The sequence below is a fragment of the Dasypus novemcinctus genome, chromosome 27 (genome assembly GCF_030445035.2).
Source record: "Dasypus novemcinctus isolate mDasNov1 chromosome 27, mDasNov1.1.hap2, whole genome shotgun sequence".
Lineage (NCBI taxonomy): Eukaryota > Metazoa > Chordata > Mammalia > Cingulata > Dasypodidae > Dasypus > Dasypus novemcinctus.
The window spans coordinates 40,877,684-40,902,592 of NC_080699.1; the positions used below are offsets into that span (position 1 = coordinate 40,877,684).

Below are 24,909 nucleotides of genomic sequence, written 5' to 3' on the forward strand. Positions count from 1 at the left end.
GGGGTAGAGGGAAAACAATCCCAGGTTTTCTGAGCATGCCACGTGGACAGGTGCTCTCTGACATGACCCAGTGGGGCTGCCTAGCCTTGTCTCTCACCACTCCCTCCCTGGCTGCCAGGCTCCAGGGTTGGACCGCTGCACTTCTCCATGTCTTCGTACATGTTGTTCTGCCAGGATGCCCTCCTCGTTTCCTCTGGCCAATTCTTAAGGACCCTTCAGGAGCTAACGCAAGTATCACCACTGTAGAACTTTCCATGGTCTCCCCATCTCTAGCAAGGGCCCTTCCAATGTATTAAGAAGTGCATTATTTGTGCTCAACTGGAATGGTCTGTGTTCGCTTTGCTACTCTAAGCTTGGTCCAATATCTGCCTCATCACTAGCCTACATCTGGGAGCTGGTTAAAAGTGCAGCCGTTCAGGCCTTACCATGGACGTAGAGTCAGCACCTGCATTGTAACAAGACCCCAGGTGATTCGCACGCATATTCAAGTTTGAGAAGCACTGTTCTAACTCAGTAGACAAGGGGTTGGCAAGCCGCGGTCCATGGGCCATGTCCAGCCTGCACCTGTTTTCTCCAGTATTGCTGTATGGGATGCAGCCATGTTCATTTGCTTATGTGCTGTCTATGGCTGCTCCTGTGCTACGATAGACGAGTTGAACAGTTACAACAGACTGTATGGTTGCAAAGCCAAAACTACCATCTGGCCCTTTACAGAAACTTTGCTGACTCCTCTACTAGACAACAGTTCCTGAAAATGAGACCCCGGTTTTCTTTTACTTTGCAAGGTAGAAAGGCAGCTTGGTATAGTGGTGACACATGTAGGATCAGAGATAGTCTGACAAATTCTAAAGCTAATTTCTGCCATTTCCTTGAAAGCACAACCTCTCCATGCCTCAGCTTCCCCGTCTATAAAATGGGGATATGTACTTCGTGTAATAGGGGCTAATACAGGAAAAGTGCTTCAAGTTTATGCCCCTAGTAAAAGCTAACTGCCAGCTTGCACCAGGTATCTGTAATGTGCCACAGAGGGTATGCTGCATGATGGCAGAGTGAGCCCTGCAGCAGGAACCATCAAAATTCGCCCCTTGCTTCTTCCTTGCTAACATCTACTTAATTCCCAGGTAGCCAAACCTCCATGGAGGGTGACCTCATCCCCAGGGGTGAATGCTACTGCAAGCCAATCATGGCCACATCACTCTGAGTGCCAGTGGACAGCTTAGGGATGGACAGTTCTGGCCAAGGCGTTGTTAGAGGAAGATCCTTGAAGGGTTTCTGGGAAAAGAAAACAGGGAAGAGATGCCCCTGTTCTCTCATGGACACTATGTCTGGATGCGATGCCTGGAACTGCAGTGCCAGGTGAGAGGCAGCGTGAGGACCAGGACTACTGTGTCCAGAATGGCAGAGAGAAAGAGGGGAGAGCGAGGCCCGTTAGGAGGACACAGTTACTGCACCAACCAACCCCTATGGCTCCCCTATCCAGGTACTAATGTGATGGAAGAAAATACATTTTTCTAGTAGTTTCAGTTTCAGTCCAAAGCAACCTAACTCACACAGCCAGGGACCAAGTTTACACATATTTTTATTCCATCGATGACCTAATAGCTGTTGTTGGGTACTATAAGCAAATGAGTTGTGGCAGCTGGACTTACTGAGGAAGGTAGGACAGAGGAATGTTCTGCGTTAGTGCAGGTCCAAGCCTTCCTCACCTTTCATCCCCCTCTCAGCAGTTAGTTACCTGTTCCAGATACTTGTAGCATCTCTCCCAAATGCTGATTTCCCTTGATGTCTGAACCTGCTATCCGAACTTGGCAGAGGCTTTTCAAAGCCAGGTGGTTTTGATTATCTCTTTGGTGATATCTACTATTTCCCACTGGGACAGAAGGAGGGTCTGAGGACAAGTTGTCTTTTGGGGGCAGGTGGAGCTGAGGTGGGGACTTGCATATAACATGAACTATGGGAAATTTTCTTTGGGTTGGAAGTGTCAAAAAGATTCTTTACAATTTATAGCCACAGGGAGATTATGGTCTATCAGGTTATTGATTCTGTGCCACATCTGAGCAGAACTGGTACGAGAGATACAAAGTGATACAGGGGACAAGAGGGGAAAGTATGAGGACTGGTCAGCACCTGCACCTGGACAGCACAGCAAGCTGGCTCTAGGTGAAGCAGCTACGGGATCAGCGGCAGAATTGTGCGGACAGATACCCTGCAACCCCAGGCACTCGCCCAAGACAGAAATGCTGAGTGCCAGCTGCCTGGGAAAATCTAGGTGGGAGAGGCTTTGCAAGGCTTTGGAGTCACAGTCACCGTACTCATCACCGTGGGAGGCTGGAAGGGGCCGAGAGGCATGTCTCATCCATCTCCTTGCCCCTGGGCAGGAAGAGCACACCTAGAGCATCCAAACCCATCAAAACACATTTCACGGTTGAAAGCTTCCAGAAGAGAAAAGAAAACAAAGACTTCACAGTTTTCTTCCACAAGCCAGTTTAATGTGTGCTCATTACCGACTTCAGAGTCCAAGAGAATCTTGATGCTTATTCTAGCCACGGCCCCTTCTCGGCGGTCGGGCACCCTGGCCCTCCCCCAAGTGGGAGGGCTGACACTGTGAAGTGGGTGCCGCCAGGCAAGGGTGACACTGAAGTGCCGAGGGGAGGGCAGCGGCCTCCTAGGGTGCTTGTCAGGCCTCCTTCCCAGCTGCTCTCGCGTCTGACCTTGGCCCCTTCCCATGAGGTTCCTTCTGCCTCCTCCTCTCCAACACTTCCTCCTAATGCTCCACCTGCCCAGCAGACCCTGCGGCCTGACACAGCACCTCTGCCCTCACTGCCAGCGTCCTAAAAACTAATCAGGCCCTGAAGGAATAGGAAGTAGGAAGTTTTGGGTGGGCGACCAGTTCCCTGCAAGCTGGCCAGTGTTTTCTGTTCCGAGTTCCCTGCCAGGCCTTGTGCAGAGCACGCATCTCATTTGTTCCCTGGAGCTCCTACTCTGGGTGTTCTCAGTCGTGGGGCAAGTGTTTTTTCCTTCTCTGTGGAAGGGTGGAGGTGGAATATGCAACTTGTCATGCAATTTTGTTGAAGACAGAGAGAAGGTCATAATGGCAAAAACTCAATTGCTCTTGGGGAAGGGGTTGGGAGAAAGGCTAATAAGTAAAATCTGTGGTGCAACTCCCTTTCAGGAAAGGGTGTGAAGGGTGGGGTGCATTTACCAGAAGCTTTGGCAGGCTGCTTTGAAGTCTTCCAGGCAGGAAAGTGTAGCCACCCAGGGAAACAGCCTTCACGACATCCTCCATAAGGCTGACATGTTGGAAAACAGCCAGCGAGCAAGGAGGCGGCCCTGGAGAAGTCTTTCCCCTCCCCTTCTCCTGGAACTGCTGGGAAACAAGGTAGGACCCAGGGGTTTGGCTTTCAAGGGTGGTCCTCAAGGAACCTGCAGTTCCTGGTTGGGGCAGAGAGCTTGGAAGATCTCCTCTAAGCACCTGGCAGTAGTTTTCTCCTGTCCTACCAACAGCTTGTGCGCTGGTGGGTCTGGCTCGTGTGCGTGTGGGGCCAGGCTCCAGGCTGACATCCACCTTAGGGAAGAGCATGATGAGAGAGGCAAAAGGGGGCTCATTCCTCTACCTCATAGCTTCCCTTTACAGGGATCTACCCACCAGCAACTACTCCAACATGTCAGAAGAGCTATGGGCATGGAAAGACATGCACGTGGTGCCCAGATGGCTCCTGGCACATGCTCTGATGGAGGGGAGCGGTGGAGCTGGGGCAGGAGCGGGGCCTGGAGACCTGTGGCTGTGGCAGAGGCCGTCCAGCCCCACAGCACAGGCTTCCTGACTACTTTGCTGGGGCTCAGTAACTCCTTCCTGACCTTCCCAGAATGTGTGAACAGCGCAGAGCTACGGGGAGACACCCATCCTCTTGGGGTGGCTTGGGGGATCTGAGGCTGAGGTAGTTGTAGTGGACTCCTCAACAGAAGCAGAGAGAGCCAAGAATTCCAGGATGATGTCCCACAGGCAGTAAATCAAATGCCTGAAAGAAACGGACAGAACAGCTTAGAGGCGGCTCTGCCTCCGTCAGGAGGTTCCAGGGGATGGGGCATTCCCCCTTCCCTGCCCAGTGCTGATGTCCTCCGTGGACCCTGAGCTGGGCTGACCAGCCTCTGTCAGGAAACAAATGTCTGAGAAACAGATAAAGGCCACAACCCTAATAAAAGCCGAAACAGTACTTGAGACTAGATTTTAGAAAATGCCATTTCCTATCTACATAGTTACATCAGCAAACACGCACTGCTCTAAGAACTATGAGGGAAAAGTCCCTGTGCTATCAGGCTGCCAGGGATTCTCAGAGGTTCTGACTACTGCTCTTCCTCATGCTTAACCTGTAGATTTACAGGTTACCTTGCAGGCGCTGAGGCAAACCCAGGTCCCTGGCCATCTACTCGGGGAGAGGGCTTGAGAGAGGAAGGGAGGAGTGCACGATCATTCCCAGCAGCATGGACCCCACGGTTCCAGCCAGCCAAACACCCCCCACCTCTGGACTGCTCTTAGAGTCTTCGCCCAGCGTTTGTGGGCCCCTTCAATGGGCTTCAGCTCCGTTGCCTTGCCTACCTCATAGTCATAAAGGACAGCTCCTGACAGAGCACTCATCAGGCCTTGGCCTGCGAGGCCAGAAGCCCACGGTGACGCTCATCATGAGGCCTGTGTACAGGACGCCAGAAGACCTCCGCATGTGCACAGGAGGCGGCAGGCATGGAGAAGACCATGCGAAAGCCTGAGTAGGGCACTGCCAGCAGCTCAGGCAAGGGCTGCCCCAGGTTATCCCCAGCACAAGCAGTGGATGGCCGAGCAGGAGCGGACGGCCTCACGGGCCTCCTTGCAGCTGGCAGTGTGGGCATTACGTGGCGTGGATGGACCTGGCCGCCAGGGACTCGGGCAGGTGGAGACTTCAATCCCCTCCTTTGGAAGATAGATTTTTGACTTAGAAACCAAGGATGCCTCTGAGAGCAGAGGCGGCTGCAGCCGTGCCAATGCTGATGCTGTGCACCGTTTCTCAGCCTACCTGTTGATGAGGGGTTGCTGCAGTGACTCCAGGACGAGACCCCAGCTCAGCTGACATTTATTCACCCCAAGGATTTCTACCACAATATCTGAGGAGGGAAAAACAGAAGCGAGTGCAATGCTACCAAGCCTTATGCCGCGCATTCAACCCTCAGGGTCCAAGGAGACCACCTCACTAGGCTGCCTGCCATCTTCACACAGACTGGGCATTTCTGACACACTGAACCACACAGCCAAAGCATAATCCTCCTCAAACACGGAAAACTGAGAAAAGGATGTTTCTGAAGTTCAGTGTCTAAATAAGAATGGGCCTCAAGAATAAAGTCTGCACTGCCACTGTAGTGCAGCTACTTCTTCTGATGTAACCACTTAGGTTGGAAATCAGAGGTCATTAAGAGGAAAAACTGAAAGGAAAAACCTAAAATTGACTGTCCAGACCAAAAGCTCACTACTATGAGCCACAGACAACAAAACAGCTTCCCTGCCCTCTAAAAAGTGACACAAAACAAAGAACAGACTCTCGTTAGACTGGTTTTCCTGGCTGCTAAGGGCCATGAACCTTACTGAAGGTCCATTTATCGAGTCTCAGCTTCTGCACGATATACTGTCTTACTTCCTGGTCCTGACATGCCGCGATGGCAGACTCTACAGTCATCATCTGCTGGGAACGGCTCTGAGTCCTGCCAGAGCAGCCCCAAACCTTCCCCAAAGTTATTTTCCCACATATCTGCAGGATTCTCAGGGAGAGTTTGGGGTCTGGCTGCAGCGATCCCCTCCATTCTCTCACCATCCCCTGAGTGAAGGATATAAAAATCCCAGCCCTGTTTTTCTATGGGCCTGAGAAACAGTGGGTCAGCAGGTATTTGAGTCTGAGCTACATTCAGGGTCCTTTGGAAAAAAAGGGGAAGAGTGTGGGGTGAGTGGGCCAAGCTCCTCGCCTCGTCGTCCACTCACCTGGCAGGACCCCCATGAGGCTCTGCAGGGCCTGTTTCTCAGCAGCCGCCCTCTGCTCCTGGGTCCTCCCAGGCCGTGGTGACTCAGGAAGAGACCCGCCAGGCCAGATGGCCTCCTGAAGAAGCCGCAGGTACTGTACCCAGCGCTGGGGACATGTGAGATTAGCGACCTGCACCTCTATCCACCTGTGGCAGAAGAAAAAGAAAGCTCAGGTAAACCTGCAGGAAATCAGAAAGGGCACATAAAGTTAGCCTGAGCTTTCCTCACTGAAACCAAGCTAATTCCACAACTTGGGGTCAGAGAATCGGAGGCTGAGTGTTGCTAAGAAGAGTGTCAGTTATGTAGTGTCCACCAAGAGACCTGCCTTGGGCCAGGCACGGCACAGAACAGGGCACCCCCGACTCTGACGACGCTGCACCTGCCCCTTCCCAGCTCTCCCTAGGGGAAGCACTACAACCTCCCCAGCGAGGCGTCCACGTGGTCTTCATGGTTAAGGGTTGGGTGATCTCACCAAGGTCTTCTCCCTCACTGCCCCGGCCCCATGCAGGTGGTCTTTGAGACCCTGTGACTCGTCTCCAGGATTTCCTTCACCTGCCCTTTGCTCATAACAGTTGTCTCACTGATGTCTCCTCTCCATCTTGCTGAAGGCTGCCCTTCTGGCAAGACTCTCTTAATCCCCACCTCTTCCACAAATTCCTCCCAACACCGCAGATCTCCCTCTTCTCTCAGAACACCTTCAGCACTTAATTCTAGGGCACAGATTTGGAACTCTTTTACTGTGGAATAATATTGTTTTCTCTGGTGCTTAGAGAGTAGGAACTGTGGCTCATACTTGTGTCTTATATATTGGTGTGCAATAAAGGTTTGCTGATTGGTAATTTTTATTACAACGGACATTTCCCCTCTGTTCTACTTTCAATAAAAGCCAATAACTCTAAGAGGCTGACACGCTAAATCTGGAGTTCCCAGAAGACCACTGGCTTTCAATGCTACTCATTCTTTATTTGTCCCAGCGCTTCTTCAGAATGATGTGCTCACCAGCTGAGGTTCGGGACCGCCGGGCTTCCCACCGAACACCTCAGTGTTGACCTGGGCATGGCTACCTGGTCACGGAGGGCCCATGCAGCCAAACGCATCTACTCTTGCGTGCAGGACTCTCTCAGTGCCCTGCCATGTGGCAGGGCATGCCGTCACTTCTACACTGAGTTACTTGTCGCCCATCCAAGAGCAGAGGGGGCCGCCAAGGCAAACTTTATTTAACCTCCACTCTACCAGACAGTCTGCATTCCACTCAAGCTGGGCTACAATGCCCCCCACCCAGAGCTCACGAATGATTCTAAGAATAGAAAGTCTGAAAGGTAACAGCAGGGCAGGAATGGCAGACGTCGAGAGATCAAGAGCGGCACGAAGCTGCTCTCGCCCAAAATAGCCATCACGATCGTATCTGTTATTATTAGGGCTGTGTCGCCTTTTTATAGGGTTTTCATTCAGTGAGCCTAAGATGCCTGATGAAAGGGATCCAGTAGCAAGAATTCCTGTTCCTGTTTATGGAAGAGGGTCACCAGAGGGAGGCAGATGCCATGACCTGACCGGGTCTCTGCAGGGAGTCAACTAACCCCACTCTCTTAGCCCAAGGTCTCGCGTCTTCGCCTCAAACCACACATCCTGCGGAGGTGAATGGATGGTGCCAGGCTCTCACCCCAGGGACTCAAGGGAAAGGGGTAAACCCAAATCCTTACTCTTCCACGAGCCTGGAGAACTGCAAAACAAGAAACCCTGGGCTAGAATTTGTTCTCACTCAAGTTTCTCATTCACATATGCAAAGGATAAGTCAGTCTGTCTGTCCTTATTTCTGTCCTCTGGAGCGAATAATGCCTGTGACTCAAACTCAAAAGATATCATGATCCTTCTGAGATAAAGCATAATATACACCACTAAATCTGGGTACCTCGGCCGTGTTGGGCATGTCTTACAATCTGTTTGGAATTAATTTTAAGGCATTCAACGGAACATGACTTAACACTGCACTACAGCAAGGATGTCCTCTGTTCTCTATGGCGATTTGGCAACTCATGGACATATGCTGGGTGCAAAACGGACTTTAACATATGGCAAAATATGAATTTATACATTTATAAAAATCTATAAGATTACAACTATCAAACTCTAAAGGAGTATGTTGGGAAGATCAAAATACAGAAAAAGTATAAATAAGCACTAGATAAGGAGGAATCAGTGAGTCAAATAAAGATGTGAGAGTGGAGCAGAACAAACTGACAAAAAGGACTAAAGTCTCCAAGTAAAATATCAACTGCTCATAAAACAAAGACACTGCCAATCACTATAAACCCTAAGGCACAGAATTATCAACAGAAGGGTCTAGAAGAGGCCGTCCCAGGAATACAAGAAAGAGGACTTGTACAAACTGGCAGAAATAAAACAAACAAACTTCAAGTCTAAAGAGAGTTCAAAAAGTGGCTTCTATTTGCTAGGCACTGTGGAGTTTCAGTTTTCCTTATTCACACCCCTAAGATGAAAGACACAAACCACACCCACTTCCACCACACATGATTAAAAAATCCACTCTCTCTTCAGCAGTCTCCTCTTGGACAGCTTCTTCTTAGCCCTTCTCTCAGAAAAGAGAGGCACATTTTCCCCTAGACTGTGGGGATTACCTGGTTTCATCTCCTAGCCCCAGGTAGCCCATGGGGAAAACTAAGTGCTGTGAATCTTTCCTGTTCACAGAACGTTTGAGTTATGGTGACAGGTCATAATGAATATCCCAATCCGTAAGGAAAAAAGTGACAAAGCCCACACCAAAAAAATCACCCCTACCTCACTACTGACATCACCAAAATGATCCTGCTTGTCACAAAATACAATCTCTAAAATTTGTGAGCTGCAATTCAATTTCTAAGACATGCATTATGGTGATACCCAATGTCTTTCTTAAACTGCAGATGCCAACGAACTGGAGAGTAGGTGCTGCAACTCTGCTGAGACTCAGGGCCCATGGACAGCCCACAGATTTAAGTCTCCTGAGCATACACAAACCCAAGCGCCAACCACAGGTTCAGTAAAAGTGACAGAAGAGGCAGGTGTAGAGAGGTCACATCTGAGTCCAACTCCATTCCACTCAGGCACACAAGTTCCAAAGTAGGGCCCACTGGCAAGGCACTGAACTCCAGAGCCATTTGTCATGAGCATAGGACATGAATGTCTCTGTGGCCCTCAGGAGCACCACTACCTGGGGTTCTATCTACTTTGGTTGTCTCTGGGATCTTGCTGAGAAAGAAGTGTGTAAGTGCAACCCCTCTGATGACCTCCTGACTCATTTTGAAGTCTCTTAGCCATATAAACTCATTGTCTTTACCATTTCCCCCTTTTATTCAAGGTCTTTTTCTAGTTGCATCACCAGCTGGTACTTGGTAGTAATCTCTTGGCACCAGGGAGGCTCTCTCCAGGAGTCACGTCCCATGCTGGGGGGAAGGTAATGCATTTACATGCTGAGTTTGGCTTAGTGGCCACATCTGAGCAACACGGAGGCTCTCAGCAGGTAACTCTTAGGCACCCTGCAGCTCTAGGCTTAGTTGAAATTTCAAGCACACAGGTTCATAAGCATAGTCATCAGTATCCAGGGCCCATCATTGGACCATCCTTCTTCTAACAGGGAGGTGGATATGGTCAACCACCACACCAGGGAACCAAGAGAGTTGACAACTGCAAGCAGGAGAATCCCATCCATCAGCCATGTGGAATCTAAACCCCCTCTCAATTTAGAGTTGGAGTGGACATCACCATTCCAGGGTCCTTAGGATGGAGGAATAAAATATGGATTAAAGTGGACTTACTGGTATTCTACTATAGAATTATTGTGATTCTAGCAATGGAAGAAACTGTATTATTGATGTGGAGACAGTGGTCATGGAAGTTGCTGAGGGTAGGGAGAGGGAAGAAGAGGTGTGATAGTGGGGCATTTTCGGGACTTGGAGCTGTCCTGAATGATACTGCAGGGAAAGATGCAGGATATTATATATCCTGCCATAACCCACTGAATGGACTGGGAGAGAGTGTAAACTACAATGTAAACCATAATCCATGCTGTGTAGCAGTGCTCCACAATGTATTCATCAAATTCAAAGAATGTGCCACACTGATGAAAGAGGTTGTTGATGTGGGAGGAGTGGGGGGTGGAGAGGGGAGTGGGGGTATATGGAAAACCTCTTATATTTTTTAATGTACCATTTTGTGTGATCTATGTATCTTTAAAAATATATAATAAAAAAGTAAAAATAAATTAAAAAACAAAAATACCCAACCAAACAAAAAAACACCTGTAGATGGCTGGATTTAGGGATTTGGCATGATGTGCCTTGCCCAACACCTAGAAGAGAACCAAATGACAAAAGGCTCTTAGCGGTGAAGAGGATGGGGATTTCTTCATCTAGTGATCTCTTTTATCCTCTCCTTCTCTACCTTCCTATCATTTTATTCTATCATCCTTCTCTGCAGTGAAGCTCCATATATGCTACCATTTCTTTCTTTACCTTTATTCTCTTAGTCCTGCTCAGTTTATTCTGAAGGTCAACAAATTAGGCTGAGGGGTAATAAAAGTAAGACTGACCCCTTGACTTCTCATCATTAATTCCCTTCATCTCTTTATTTCACGTCTTTTTTTTTTTAAACTAGGAACAGGAAGGCTAAAAAGAAATTTGTGTCCCAATAGCTCTCTTGAAGCAAAAGAAATGGAATTTGTGTGTCTGAAATCCAATATATCACTGGAGATTTTTCCCAGCACCAGTTTCTAGAATCTATTGGTTCCACTTACTATTACTAACCTAACAGCTATTTTGTTAGTAGATTTCTAAAGTTTCAAGGTGGAGACAAACATGCATATCTTTCCTCACCACTTATTAAAATTTATTTATAATAAATCATTTACTAAGCATAAATGCTATTGTTTATGTAATATAAGAGGCATGAGATAAATGTGTTAAAATAAATATGGTTGCGTATAGCTTCAAATAGCATTGGTTTTATTTTCTACCACTATTCTAGTTCTGGTATTTCATTTAGAGACACTCCCCTCTACCATCCTCCCTTTATGCCAAAGAAAAGAAAAACAAACAAGCCAAGTCTGTTCTGTCAGACTATCTCTGAATGATGCATAGCATATGGAGGCCAGATTAGGATGCTCAATATAGCTAATAAAATGGGCGAAGAGTGACAATGGACTGATACTGAGATTTTCAAGACATTCTCTGATGCCAGGAGTGGAGTGGGGGAGGGTTTGGATCTTAGGGCAGGCTGCTGGCCCGGGAGTGCACGTCCAGTTCATGTGTAAGTGAACCTGGTCTGAGATAGCTGCAGAGGGAGGAATGAAGTAGTGGCTAAAAAAGAGATGGTGGTGCAATACTAGGGCTTAAGATGATACTCCAAGGCCAGCAAAGGGCACTTCCCATCAAAACAGGAGAATCCAGAAATTTCACGATTAATGGGAGAAGGCTTTATAGACCATGTCTAATCCAATTAGCCTACTTTCTTTCATTTCTTCTTTTCCAAGAGCACTTCCATGCTTGTGGAAAGAAGGGTCCTGAATCAGTATGGCTTAATAGTAGGAGAGGAGGGGGAGGTTAGTGAAATCATGAAAGAGAAAACATGCACAGGAGCAATAACAATTTACTAACAAAAACACCTGGTGCCCTCTAAATGAAAGGAAATAACAGACTCACTCCTTGTGGTCTTCCTGGATATACCCTGGGCTGAACTTCTACAGACAGTCCAAAGGAGATCGTGCTCCAACCTCACCGTATGAGCAGAGTCCAAAGAAAAGGGGACGCAAAGGAAGACAGTGTTCTATCATTCTAAACAGCTGTTTAGGGAAGAGGATTTGGCTCAACAGATAGAACGTCCACCTACCACATGGGAGGTCCAGGGTTCAAACCCAGGGCCTCTTGACCTGTGTGATGAGCTGGCTCACGTGCAGTGCTGATGCACACAAGGAGTGCCATGCCATGCAGGGGTGTCCCCCACATAGGGGAGCCCATGCGCAAGGAGTGTGTCCTGCAAGGAGAGCTGCCCTGCGCGAAAAAAGCACAGCCTGCCCAGAAGTGGCGCCGCACACATGGAGAGCTAACACAGCAAGATGACGCAACGAAAAGAGACACAGATTCCTGGTGCCGCTAAGAATACAAGCGGACATAGAAGAACACACAGCGAATGGACACAGAGAACAGACAAGTGGAGAGGGGAGGGGAGGAAGGGGAAATAAATAAATAAAAAATAAATCTTAAAAAAAACCAGCTGTTTAGGAGTGTTGACTTGTTTTCTGATGCTGAGAGCAGGGATTCTCAGCCTCTGCACTGCTGTTTTAAATTGACCATTCTTTGTTCTGGGGGGCTTCCTGTACATTTAGGATGTCAAGCCATATCCCTGGCCCCACCCTACTAGAAGTCAGTAGTGCGCCCTGCTAGCGAAACCGTCAAAAATGTGTCTGGGCCACGCCAAATGTCGCCCAGGGGGTGGAAATCCCTCCTGGTTAAGAACTACTGACTTAGATCTGGGGTCCTTGGGTACAGTATATCAGGCTACTTTCATAGTCACTTTACCTGGTGGTTACAGCACAACATTTTTCAAATTGTGGGCTGCGCATCATTAAAGATTGTGCAATCTGTGACTGGTGATGACATTTAACAAAATCTAAATAGAAAATAGATTAGAAGAGAAAACATACAAGTCTCATGTTTTGGGACACTGCTGTTTCCTATGTGTCTTTACATCTGTGGGTATCCAGCTATGTATTTGTTTGTGTTCAAGGGATAGTACCGGGTCACAATGTGAAATGTGTACTTAGCGTTGAGTTCAAACTTAAAAACGTTAGAACAACATTATAAGGAATTAGGAATTCTATTCCGGGGGTGGGTCCAAACAACATTTTTAGTTTCCTGGAAACTGCCCTCCCTCTGTAAAACGATCACAATGACATAAAACATGACCACCCCTGTCCTGTACCCTGAATCCTAGCACGTTATTATGAGTATTTTGCTCATCAAATCAGTAGCCCTAAGCTACATGGTGGGAGAGAAAGGAGAGCACTGGGGCGATGGGGGGCGGGGATTCAGGGCGTTTCCCATCAAACAAGTTGTCTTTGCTGACCTCACACCCTTCTCTTCCCACCACTCCTCTACTAGGCCTTCCTGCCCTGGCCCCTTCCTGTGTTTACAGAGAGCTCCTCCTGCCAGCTCCGTAACTAGACAGACCCAAGCTACTCAGCTGTGTCTGAGAAAGTCCAACACGGCTGCCCTCTGACTGTGTATCTAGGTCACCAGCCTTTCCTGCTCTATGTTGGAGGAGGAGGAGGAGGAAATGAACTCCAAGGGCAAGAATCTGTTTCTTTCTCCAACAACTATGAAATCTAGAATGGCTCATGGAGTTCGCACAGTGTCATCTTCTCTGGTTATTACTTTTGTGTTTTAAACCATGGATCCACACCTTTCAAGTGTGTGCTTCAAAGAAAGACTAAACACTGCTTTAAAACCACAATTTAAAAATCTAATAAAACATGGATTAGAATGGACTTACTGGTATTCTACTATAGAATTATTGTGACTAGTAATGGAAGAAATTGTAGCATTGATGTGGAAAGTGGCCATGGTAGTTGCTGAGGACAGGGAGAGGGAGGAACAGATTGATGTGGGGCATTTTCGGGACTTGGAGTTGTCCCAAATGATACTGCAGGGACAGATGCTGGATATTATATATCCTGCCACAACCCACTGGGTAAACTGGGGGAGAGTGTGAACTACAATGTAAACCACTATCCATGTGGTGCACAGCAGCACTCCAAAATGTATTCACCAAATGCAATGAATGTGCCATGATGATGAAAGAGGTTGTTGATGTGGGAGGAGTGGGGTGAGGGGGTTGTGGGGTATACGGGAACCTCTTATATTTTTTTAATGTAACATTTTTTGTGATCTACGTATCTTCAAAAAATATAATTAAAATGTATTTATAAGAAAAAATAAAAATAAAAGTGAAAAAAAAATAGGGTAAAATAAATACATTCTAAGATTTAAAAAAAAAATCTAAGCCACATATTCTTATATTTAGCCACCAATAATTTTTGTTTTTGATCAGTAATGTACGAGGTTACAGGTATAAAATCAATGTTTTACGCATTGAAGGATTCTTCATCAAGGAAAGAACTTCAAGAAATCATGAAAGTGAATGGTTATCTTTTCCAATCTTACCAATTCACACTTGAAAACAATGAGAACCAAAAAGGAACATTTCATAGCAAATGGCTTCAAGGAACACAGACTTTCTACAGTGTGAAGGAAACTTAAGAGGTTATGTTCTCTAACTTCCGTCCCAAACAGAAATCATCTCCATGATATCATGGCATAATGAAGAGTTCTGGCCTGTGATTCCAGAGATTTCAGGATTTTATCTTAGCTCTCCCACACTTAGCAATGTGGCCTTCGAGAAGGTGACTAATTCCTGAAAAGGGTAAGTTTAATTCATTAGAGAGCCTTCTTAAATACTGGCAACCAAACACTGCCTCCTTGTAAACTCTAGTCACTGGTCCTAGTTCTCTCCTCAGGAGCTACGGGTACTAGATCAAATGCCTCTTCTAAAAGATAACACTGTGCAGTTCTAAGCTCAGGTATCATTTCTCCCTTAAGCTTCCTCTACAAGCTATACCTCCTTGATTCTGTCAGCCTCAAAGCCGGGCACACGGCAGACAAACATCTGATGAACCAAGGAGGAGAAACAAAGCAGCCCTCACCGTGGCACACGGCCTGCCTGGGTGTGCTTCGCCTGGTCTCTTACAAGGGAGCCTGCAGAGATGCTCTGACTAGCACAGAGGACGAGGCCTGTGCCTTCCTCACCCTAAATACTCTATTGTTATTAATGCAGTCTGAACCTCTGCTGGCTTTTTCGGCGCACACATCAAAGCAACAACTCAATGACTTTGCAGTCCACATAGGTGCATCAGAAAAAAACATGCCCCTTGGTTGGGCCGTCTTGCCTTCTGCACCTGAGCATTTTTTAAAATATCTAAATTATGATTTATAATATTTATTTCTATTAAATTTCACCTCATTGGTTTTAGATGACCATTCTAACCTTTCTAATTCTTTCTGAATCATGATTTCTGCCAAACAGAGCATTAATTGTATTTCTAAGGTAGAGTTACTTACAAATTTTCTGATGAAAATATTGTACAGGGTAAGATAAAGTCCCTTTGGGTTGACGTCTGTTTATTAATTATTACTTCTGGGCTAAAGACATTCAACTAGCCATGCATCGTTTAGCAGGACTGAGGTCTAGGCACACTTTCCATTTTGCCCACACAGGTATTATGAAAAGGTAGCAGAAGCTTACTGAACTCCATGTACAATATAATAATTACTGCGGTCCTTTCATTTAAGGTCTCCTAACCTGGTCAAAGAAGGAAACTCTTAACTGGCATGACACATTCTCACTGCACCTATACCAGTCCAGGACTCATCGTTTCCCTTCTGGGAGCACGCAAAAATATCCACGTAATAATCTGCTTCAAAAATTTCCAGAGATCGATGTCAAGATTGAAAACACTTATCCACTTTCTAACAGGCAAGGTGTTTACTTATGTCCAATCCAACGCATCCCCGTATAACAATGTTAATGATCCAACGTCTTCACTGATAAACAGAAATTCTTTCAGTTTCATGGAATGTAATTCATCTGGGCCAGGTATATGTGCTTTCTTTAAAACTGGTTAAATGCTCTCTTATTCTTTTCATTTCTATTTTAGTTTGCTATTCTAGTTTAATCATGCTTGTTAAATTTTTCTTGTTAGACATTTTCCTTTACAGAGAAACTAGAAATTAAGTAGTCTGGCAAACAGAAGACCAGACCAATTCACTGCTGAATGAATGAATGAACAGTTTTCAGTTAACAGTGCAGTATCTGTCCCAAACAGTTTGTCTACATTTTCTTTGATCTTTTTAAGGTGTTTATATATACATATACAAACATTTTTTAAAGAAAGTCTTCTCTCTTAACATTTATCCACAGCTTCAGCTTTTTCTGAGTTTAAGTTTACTGGATACCATACTTGTCAGTTTTATTGCTATTGTTTTGCATTATTTAGAATGTGTCCCCTTTAACTATTTTTTATAAGTTATAAAAAAGTTATATAATTTATAAATATTCATCTAGAATTGGATCTCAATGAGCTACCCTAATCTCAACTGCTGCTGATTTTTTTTCTTCCTCAGTTGAATCATGTATTTAATTTGTATATTCACTTATTTGACACAAATTAAGTTTCTTGTATGTATCTGAAGAATAAAATTCTAACATTTTGAGGACAAGGCTCTTATCTAATTCCTTTGGATATTTCCTTTGGCATTTCTCATAATAGAGCCTTTCACACAATAAGCCATCAAATATTTACTGAATGAATCTATTCTATCCCGAAACTCTCAGTGCTACCTTCTGGTTCATTTGTTATCATGGCATATGAGGCAGTACTGCTCTTTATCTCATTCTCTGTTATGTTCTCCTATGAACTCTAGTACAGTTCCATCTTTGATTTTCTTTTTGTGTCAGCTCTTTTCTACAGCATCCAATTTTACCTTTGCTTCTCCTCTTCACTGGGTTGCTGGGTCTCCTGCCAAGCACATTCTGATATTCTTGGGTTGCACTGTCTGTAGTCAGGAGACCACTAGGCAAGTGTCACGTAACATGGTAGAGAAAATTAAGAGACCTTCCCTTGGTACCAGCTAGACAGTTAGCTCTTCATTTCATATTTACCCCTTTCTTCCAAAGACAGAACTTATGAATGGAAGAAAATATTAAAATACAATCTGGGCCCAAAGTCCTCAAGTGTCTTATCAAAACTCTCAAAATTATTAAAGATGCAGTCTCTGCTTCTTCAGGTGTCATCTCTTTTTACACATATCAAACATATATACTTTATTGATTTAATAAGCAATGGGGTTTTCAATTACAACTCAGATACATTGCTCAGAAAGATAATATACCATTCTAATAGTTATGCTTCTCAACCCAAAGGGTAGAAAAGCACGAGTCATTCTTGATTTCTCTTTTCTCCAGATTCTAAATCACAATCCCCACCACAAAATCACTTAAGTAATTACCAAATCTAGTCAATTCTATCTCCTCAATAGCTCATGAACCCTTCAATCCTTTACAATCCCTATAGCAATGATCTTAGTTTAGATCCTCATCACCTTCCATCAGTGATAATGCAACATCTTCCTAATTTGGCTTTCTGGTTCCAAATTTATCTCTTCCAATGAATCCTCCAAAGCTCTATTTAAGTGATTTTTCTAAATTACAAATTTGATCATGTCATCACCTGTTGAGATTTTTCTTAAAGGCTTCCCACCAAATGAGGGCAAACTCTGTGCTCTCTGAGTGGCTCCCAGGGCTGTGTGAGTTGGTTCCCAGGAAACTCACAGGGTTACCTCCTGCGACTCTTCCTCTATCCTAGACATTCTCGGCTTCTTCAAAGACCACAGACACATGGTCCTGTTTTCCTGCTCTGCCTGGAATGCTCTGTCCTCTAGTGTCAGTTCCCCTTCATTTTTCCCTAGACCAGTCAGAATTGATTACTCTCTTTTCTGAATCCTGTATAGAGTTCTCTAGAACTCCTTATTTGTTAGGGTGGTAATTTTTTTTCTTTTCTTTTGATCATTTAACATTGTGCCTGGCACAGAGTAGGTTATCAATAAATATTGGCTGAGTCAATTAATCCTGCATGTAGCAAAAACATCGATGTTAATGCATGGAACACAGTTCAAAGTAAGCTTCGCAAAAGGCACCGATCCCAATGCTTAAAGCAGTAAAAGAAGAGAGAGCTCTTAATTAGCTGTGCTTATGAAGAACTATAAGAGATAATAGTGGGCAATTTAGAAATCATCTGCATTTGTTATTTTATATGTATGTATATGAATATTTGGCAGATTTCTTTTCCAATAATCTGTTTAGGTGAATATTAGAATTAAACCGTGGGCTAACACAACAAAACCAACATAGGTGGATATTGTAAGGAGTATGCCTGATAGTAAGAGAGCTGATCTAAAATTGAGAGTTCACCATGAATACTCCATGAGCATGGGTAATTCAGGCCTGGTTATGCATCCTCCAGGAAGGAGAGAGGGATGAAAGGCAAGGAAGTGGTTGGATCATGCTTCACATCTGGGATACTTTATAAATCCTAGAGAATAATGCCAGCTGCCAGTGGCCTATATTTCAGTTGGTTCTCCTGGCAAACAGACCAAGAGGATAGAAGAGACTGAAAGTCAAACAAAAGCAAGAATTACGAGGAGTGGTAAAAAAACAAACAAAAACAACTAGGACTGGTAGTCACACTTTAGAAGGTGCCCGCATGGGCTGAGCAGCATCAAATTTATTCCAACCCATTACTCAACACTAGTAATAAAACAAGAAGGAAGGAAGGTCACAAAATGTTTGTGCAAGAATGAACAAAAACCAGGCTCTGGCTCCCCTTTTAACAGAATGAGAGGGAGATGCCTGGGAGTTCTTTGCTCTTGCAGAGGGAGAGCTCTAGAAGTTTGTTCTAGATTTGAGTCTTGTGACAACCTTAGGGTCTGTGCGGATGTTTCCTACACAAACCCAGTGCGCTATCTTCAGATCTAGTCTTTTCAGCCCCATGCTGGCTACTCTCAATGCACTGTACTCCAGCTCCAAGAACACCAGGGCTGTGAGACATCAGATCTAGACAAGATCAAAGCCATGCTCTTTGGGTGACTGCCAGTTTGTTTGATTCAAGTAAAGGCAGCAGCAGGAAAACTGTGTGACAATGAGCAGCTCCCTCAGAGTCCCCCTGGAATAGTCAGTTCTCTGCACCAGGCTCAGAACCCAGAGAGATGCCTCTGCCTGCAAGTGCCCACCACTGCTTTCTCCCTAATATTGAGCATAAAAAGTAGTTCATGCTTTTTTCTTCTGGGGAAGAGACAACAGGCGGCAACCAGAAGAGCCAAGAAGTCCTTACACAGGTGGACTGTTAAAATAAGTGAAAACAATACTGAAGAGCCACAGGTGGGTTGGTGTCTGTCTTGGCCACTGAGAAGGCAAAAGAATGCTCTTGGTCCTGGCTTCCTTCTTTATAAAACTGACTAATTCCTCCTTGCCTTCTTCACCCAGTTATCAAAATGAAATGAGAAAAATGAAAATATTTTTGAAAGTACTTGTGTGTTTGTGTCAGAGAAAAATAGCCCTACGAGCCTCTTAAATTTGACCAGGTCCAGGCAAATAAATGATTTCAGGATCTTGCGTGAGCTGTGCATTTCCTGCCTCAATGTTCCCTCCTGTAAAACTAGTCTCCTCCTGGCATGCTCAGCGAAGTAGGTAAAAAAAGTACACTCTTTTTTTCTACTTAAGGTGTTAAGAAGACTGGAGAGGGAGCCCACAGGGCAGCAGGTAATTTGAAGACTGTTTATCTGAATCCTTCCTAAAACTAGGCCTCTATATAGTAAACAATGAAACTTTTGCTCCAGAGATGCGGGATCCAAATGTCTCCGCCTTTCCTTGGTCCCGTGTGAACAGCAAGCCTGGCTCATTCTCAGTCGCCAGGTGGTTATCCTGACCCCTTCCCTTCTCAGCACCTAGGGCAAGGGTGGTGGGGTGGAGAACGGGAAGGCTAATTAAAAGGGCCACCTATTCAGAAGAAAATTGAGTCCAGGGGAAAGGGCAGAGGAAGAGAAGCTGGGAAGAAAAGCAAGCCACAAAGGAGGGGAGAAGGCAGTAATTTAGAGGTTGTCTTGACAACCGGGGCCTCTAATGTTCACTGTGACGACCTCACAGGGAGCTCTCCAGGCTCTATTCTGGGCAGAGAATGGCCGCCACAGGAGAGAGGGGCTGGGAAGGAAAGGGGCAGAGGAGAGGGGAGAAGTGATGGGTAAGCATGTGCTCTCTACTTAGATGGCGCTGACCCCCAAACTTCTACACATTTTACAGATAACAGATGTAGAGTATGCTCAGCCAGAATTCAGAAAAGAAGAGTTAGGGATTACAACTAAATAAGCAGACATGGAGGGGCTCCAAATTATGTTGTGAAAATGGCTAGAGAAAGCTGGAAAAGACTCTCTTCAGGGAGAACAAAAGACGAACAGGTGAGGAGATGACGAAGTTAAGAAAACAGGAAAATTACTGGTGGGGGAGATGAAAAAGTGATTGTAATCTATTTCCCACCAACTCACCCCTATGTCTTTCCTGCCCCGGTTCCAAATGGTAAAGCCTCTGACTACAGAGGTAAAGATCAAATTTGAGGCATTAAAATATAGTTGCTTCTCCAAAACCAAGTTCATAGGAAAGAGCCAAATGATCTCTATTCATGGTTGAAAATAGGAGGAATTGCCCTTGAGTAAGTTTCCCAATATCGGGTTGCTAAGTTTCCCAATATCAGAGCAAACTAGTACTGCCAATCTCTACCTAGTGAGATGTGCAACAGTTAGGGGCTGGAGTCCAAAAAGTCCTTGAGTAGAGCCTGACTGGCTTAGAGAGTACGGCACCAAATAGCTTATAGCATATGACCCCAATTAGCTTACTTAAAGAATACAGCACCAACGAACTTAGAGAGTGCTGATATCATTCTTCCCACTTGAGATGCCCAGCTGGTTTCATCACCACTATTGACTCACTGTCCACTCTGTGCTCCTGGGTCAAAACTTCTGTTAATGGATCAGCTCCACGACTGAATACTTGAGGGGCAGAATGTACTCAAAAGGCCCAGATCTGGCAGTACACACAGCTCAGAGATCACACACAGCTCAGGTGTGATCAGGACAGAGGGGAGAAGGGTACAGGCCGAAAGGAACTGGACTCCTCTAAAAATGAGTGGGACAAAGCAGAGGGCAGATGAGTGACCCCTGTATCCTGGGGAAACCAGTGAATGGCTTCGTCTGCTGTCACCACTGAAGCAAGGGACTGAGAAATGCAAAATAAACGTCTTTCACCGCCAAGGTGAAAGGGAATGTTTAACCTACATCGCCACCTGGTGCCCAGAGGGAGAATATTCTGTACCCCAAACCAGTCTAAACACCTATTTTACAAGGTCAGCGTTGCCATGAGGCTTTTCTCTGGAAAGCCTTCTGAACATTTACCACCAAGAATTCTTTCTCTAAGTTTATTACTGTGCTTATGGCCTACACTGTGTCATCTGACCTCATGCTGACATACATTTCTAACTGATTCTTGTGGGTGATCTCCACTCTTACAAGGAAAGGGACTTAAAGTACAGCAGTGCCAGCCTAGGCCACAAGACCTAGCACACAGCAGGCACTTACTAAATACATGTGACCCCAAAGGACATATACTGTATGAGCTCACTGACAGGAAATAATCAGAATAAGAAAAATTCAGAGTCAGAAACTAGAAGGCAGGTGACCGGGGCTGGGTGGGGGCAGGGCGGGAAGCTAACTCTTCCTGTGGAGCTTGCTGGGGGTGGAGGACAGTCTTGGTAAAGGCCGGTGGTGACAGCAGCATAGCACTGTGGCTGTAACCAGCACACTGAATCGTGTACCTGAAAGTGGCTAATAAGGGAAATTTTAGGTTGTATATATGTTACCAGAATAAGAATTAAAAAGCAAATGAACAGAACAAAACAAAAAATGCACGATGACTGACACACAAGACATCAGATCTGACATGGATGTTTCAAAAATTATTCATAAAGAGAACAAGAACTAAAAAAATGTAGTGTTCTAGACAACAAGGGAGGAGACTTTGGAGTACCTGGGTCAAGGTGCCTCATTTTTAGAAACTCCAAATTTCTGCTCTGGCCCTGCCTGGGGAAGAGTGAGAGCAGGTATTGAGTGAGGCAGCACGAGTGTGCAGACAGCAAGGAGGGAAGGCGCTGAGTCGAGGGCGCAGAAGAGACTTTCAGTCTCATGGGGTCGTTGCTATTAGCAGACCACAGATGAGAAAAGCTCACTATCACCATCTCCCCCAAACCCATGAAAACGCAAACATATTATCCACTGCACCAAGTGAGATAGTACGTTTGAGATAATATGCTGTACCAAGGGAGGCCCTGAGCAGGTGGAACACGGAGCTCGTCAATGGGGATGAGAACTCGCGTGCGGCGCCTACTACATGCCGGGCACACGTCAAGAGGCTTTCGTTTCTTATCCCTTATCCACCCCTGAACAACTTCATGAGGTAGGCACTGTTATTCCCATTGGGAGAGCAGAGTAACTGACGGGAGAGGCAAGATAGCTTCATCCTAAGACAGATGCCACCCAAGAAATGTGAAAAGGGGACCACTCGTAGGAGACAAGATGGTTGGGAGTCAACCTAGCGCCGTTCAAAGAAATGAAGCACTTCTCTCTGTCGAGATCTAACAGAAGAGGCCTGGGACAAGCAGAGCTCCCTTTCCCCAATGATGCACAATACAATCTGAGCACAGCCAAGAATTAATTCGGCACCTCTGAAAATAGGCAGAGTCAGTGTTTAGGGGGTCAGGAAATAACCTCACAAGGAAATCTGAAGACTCAGTTGGGGATAATTTTGTATTTGAGACCTCATGCAAAAGTATGCATTTTTCCACAGAAACTGAGTATAGCAAGAGAGCAGGTGTAAGACAGAGCAAAGAAACAGCTGAACTGAAAGAAAGAGAAGGAGGAAAATTGTCATTTGTGTTACCTGGGGAATTTTGGAGTTTAACTCTGATTATGTTTTTTCTGATGGGGAAAAGGAAATGCAATCAGGATACCGAAAGGAGACTCTACAATCTCTGGCCCAGGAGCCCTTTAAGAATAAAATCAGAATATGTAGGCAGAAATGAATTTCTATGCTCCCAGAAGACACATGTGTCCTTGCGCCCAGGCAAGAGAGGTTATATGGGTACAAGGGACAGGGACTTTCCAGGCACTGCCTCGTGAAAACCCTTGCTCAGGCAGGGGCAGGCAGTGAGGAGTGGGAGAAGCGCATGGGCTCTGAGGCCAGGGTGACGGCAGTGGAATTTTGGGTGATCCTGAAGACCGTTTCATCTGAGAACCATTTTCTTCACTTGTAAAATGTAGAAACTTATTTCTGTCTCATAGAATCCATGCTGGTATACAAAGTCCATAGCTGCTTGCCTGGTACTGTTCGTAATTAGTGAATGTTAGTTCCTTTCCTGCTGCAATTACTTGTGCCCTTTTGGTGGCAGGCCTGGAGTTTCCCTTAAGAAATAACCCATGTTGAAAATACCCTTCACCCAGCCTCTGTTGGGCTATGCCCCCCAGGAAAAAGGCCGTGGAGTGGCGCTCTGCCGGGGAACACCGATGACGCAGGGGCGAAGTAAGAGAACAGCCGAGGCAAGGGAGCTGAGGCCGCTGGCTCCTAGCTGTCCCTCCCCACCCTCCAGCCAGCGTTCTCTACCTGACCACCCTCGACCTTTCTGGGAGATGGTGTGTACATGGAACTCTTTCCTGAGAAAATTCTTCCAGGCTTTCCCCTTCGATTTTCTCCTGGGTCTCACTGCTTGTTGACCTTCTTGAACCTGCCTTGTTCTCTTCTCCTTCATGACTTTACCTATTTTTCTACCCTGTCCACAAATAACAGAACCATCTCCTTTCTTCCCTACTCTTTCTGAAGGCTACTCCAATCCCATGTACCCCTGACATACACTCTTTAAGAAATCCTGACGCAGATGTGCAGATGCCAGGAATGTGTCTGCTGCCCTTTTGACACAGGATCTGGTGCCACCTTCAGGGCCATGGGGAGGGCACAGCCACGGGACGCGGCATCCATGGACTCTACTGCTGGCCCGGCTCCTATTTTTATCGTGGCATTGCTTGGGGCATCCAGGCAGGGAGCTAGTCCAGCTTCTGCTCATTCTTTCATTCTGCATCAGGCCTCCATAATAACCTCACCCCTTTCCCTTGGCTGGATCTCCCTGCCTGGACCTGCCACCAGCAGGAGAGCACAGTGCACCTCCCCTCTTCTCCTTCAGCCCAGTCCACCTCTGAGCACTCGTCCAATTCCCTAAACCTGACTCTGGTGCACACAAGGGTGCTGTCCCATTTCTTCTGTTTTCGGCCATGAGCAGAGTTCGCACAAGCTGGATTAAACCCCAGGCTTAGACTGCTACCCTGTTCTCCTGTCCCTCCCTTTGTTTCTACCTCCAAATTAGGAGTGCTCCTTGTTACATAATTGGATATTCCCAGCACAGAAGCTGACACAGGGGGTCAGGCGCGCATGTGTGCAAGGCTTCCCTTTGACTTAACAATGCCTTTTTTGGGCACCTAACTGCTCTTGGCTCCCCTCCCCCACGCCCTCCACACTATCAACAATCAAGGGAGATTTATGGAGCCTGGCTCAGATCAGAAGAACCTTGGCTTGGAAGGAAGGGTCATGAGGTTGAATTTACTCCTTTTTTTTCTTTCCCTTGTAGACTACAGAGAGGGCTTACGATTTGGCAGAGTCTCTGGAGTCCAGGGCGGTTACGTACATGGTCTTTTAAGGGAGCAAGGAGAGTAAAAGGTGCTGGAAGCAGAGGAAATAAGCTTATGTGCTTGGAGATGATAATCTGGGGGCTGGAGAGAGAGGATGCTTTTAGGAGGTGCACTTCATTCTAGGGGCTGGACCACCCTGAGGCCCCGAGCACGATGTGTCTGAGAGAACTGGAGGAGAAGGGGCAGCAGCACTAGAACAAGGAGAAAATCCAAGTATTCTGCACGTGGGAGGAAATGGCCTAGACACCTCTGGCTTCAGGGGGAAAGGCCTGCTGTCTCCTGGGCAGCATGGGGACTCTCAGCGAGGTCGACACTCAACTGGGAGGGACCATGGGGGTGGGCGAAGGTGAGGGGTACAGTGGGGGGAGGGGTTGCAACTTTGGGGAGTTAATCAAGTTTCCAGCTTTTTTGCTTACAAAAGCAAATAAA

The 24,909-nt window shown here is 46.0% G+C and overlaps 1 protein-coding gene across 1 annotated transcript in view; it reads right to left on the reverse strand.

Moving 5' to 3' along the window:
- Positions 1-2,467: 2,467 nt before the first annotated feature.
- Positions 2,468-24,909, reverse strand: part of SNX19 (sorting nexin 19) — a 41,204-nt gene continuing 18,762 nt past the window's right edge. The window contains exons 9-11 of the mRNA XM_004453241.5: positions 6,002-6,186; positions 5,049-5,136; positions 2,468-4,019 (exon numbers count right to left, since the gene is read on the reverse strand). Of these exons, the coding sequence (XP_004453298.1) occupies positions 3,887-4,019; positions 5,049-5,136; positions 6,002-6,186 (406 nt within the window). The 3' untranslated portion in view covers positions 2,468-3,886. The remainder of the gene's footprint in view (positions 4,020-5,048; positions 5,137-6,001; positions 6,187-24,909) is intronic.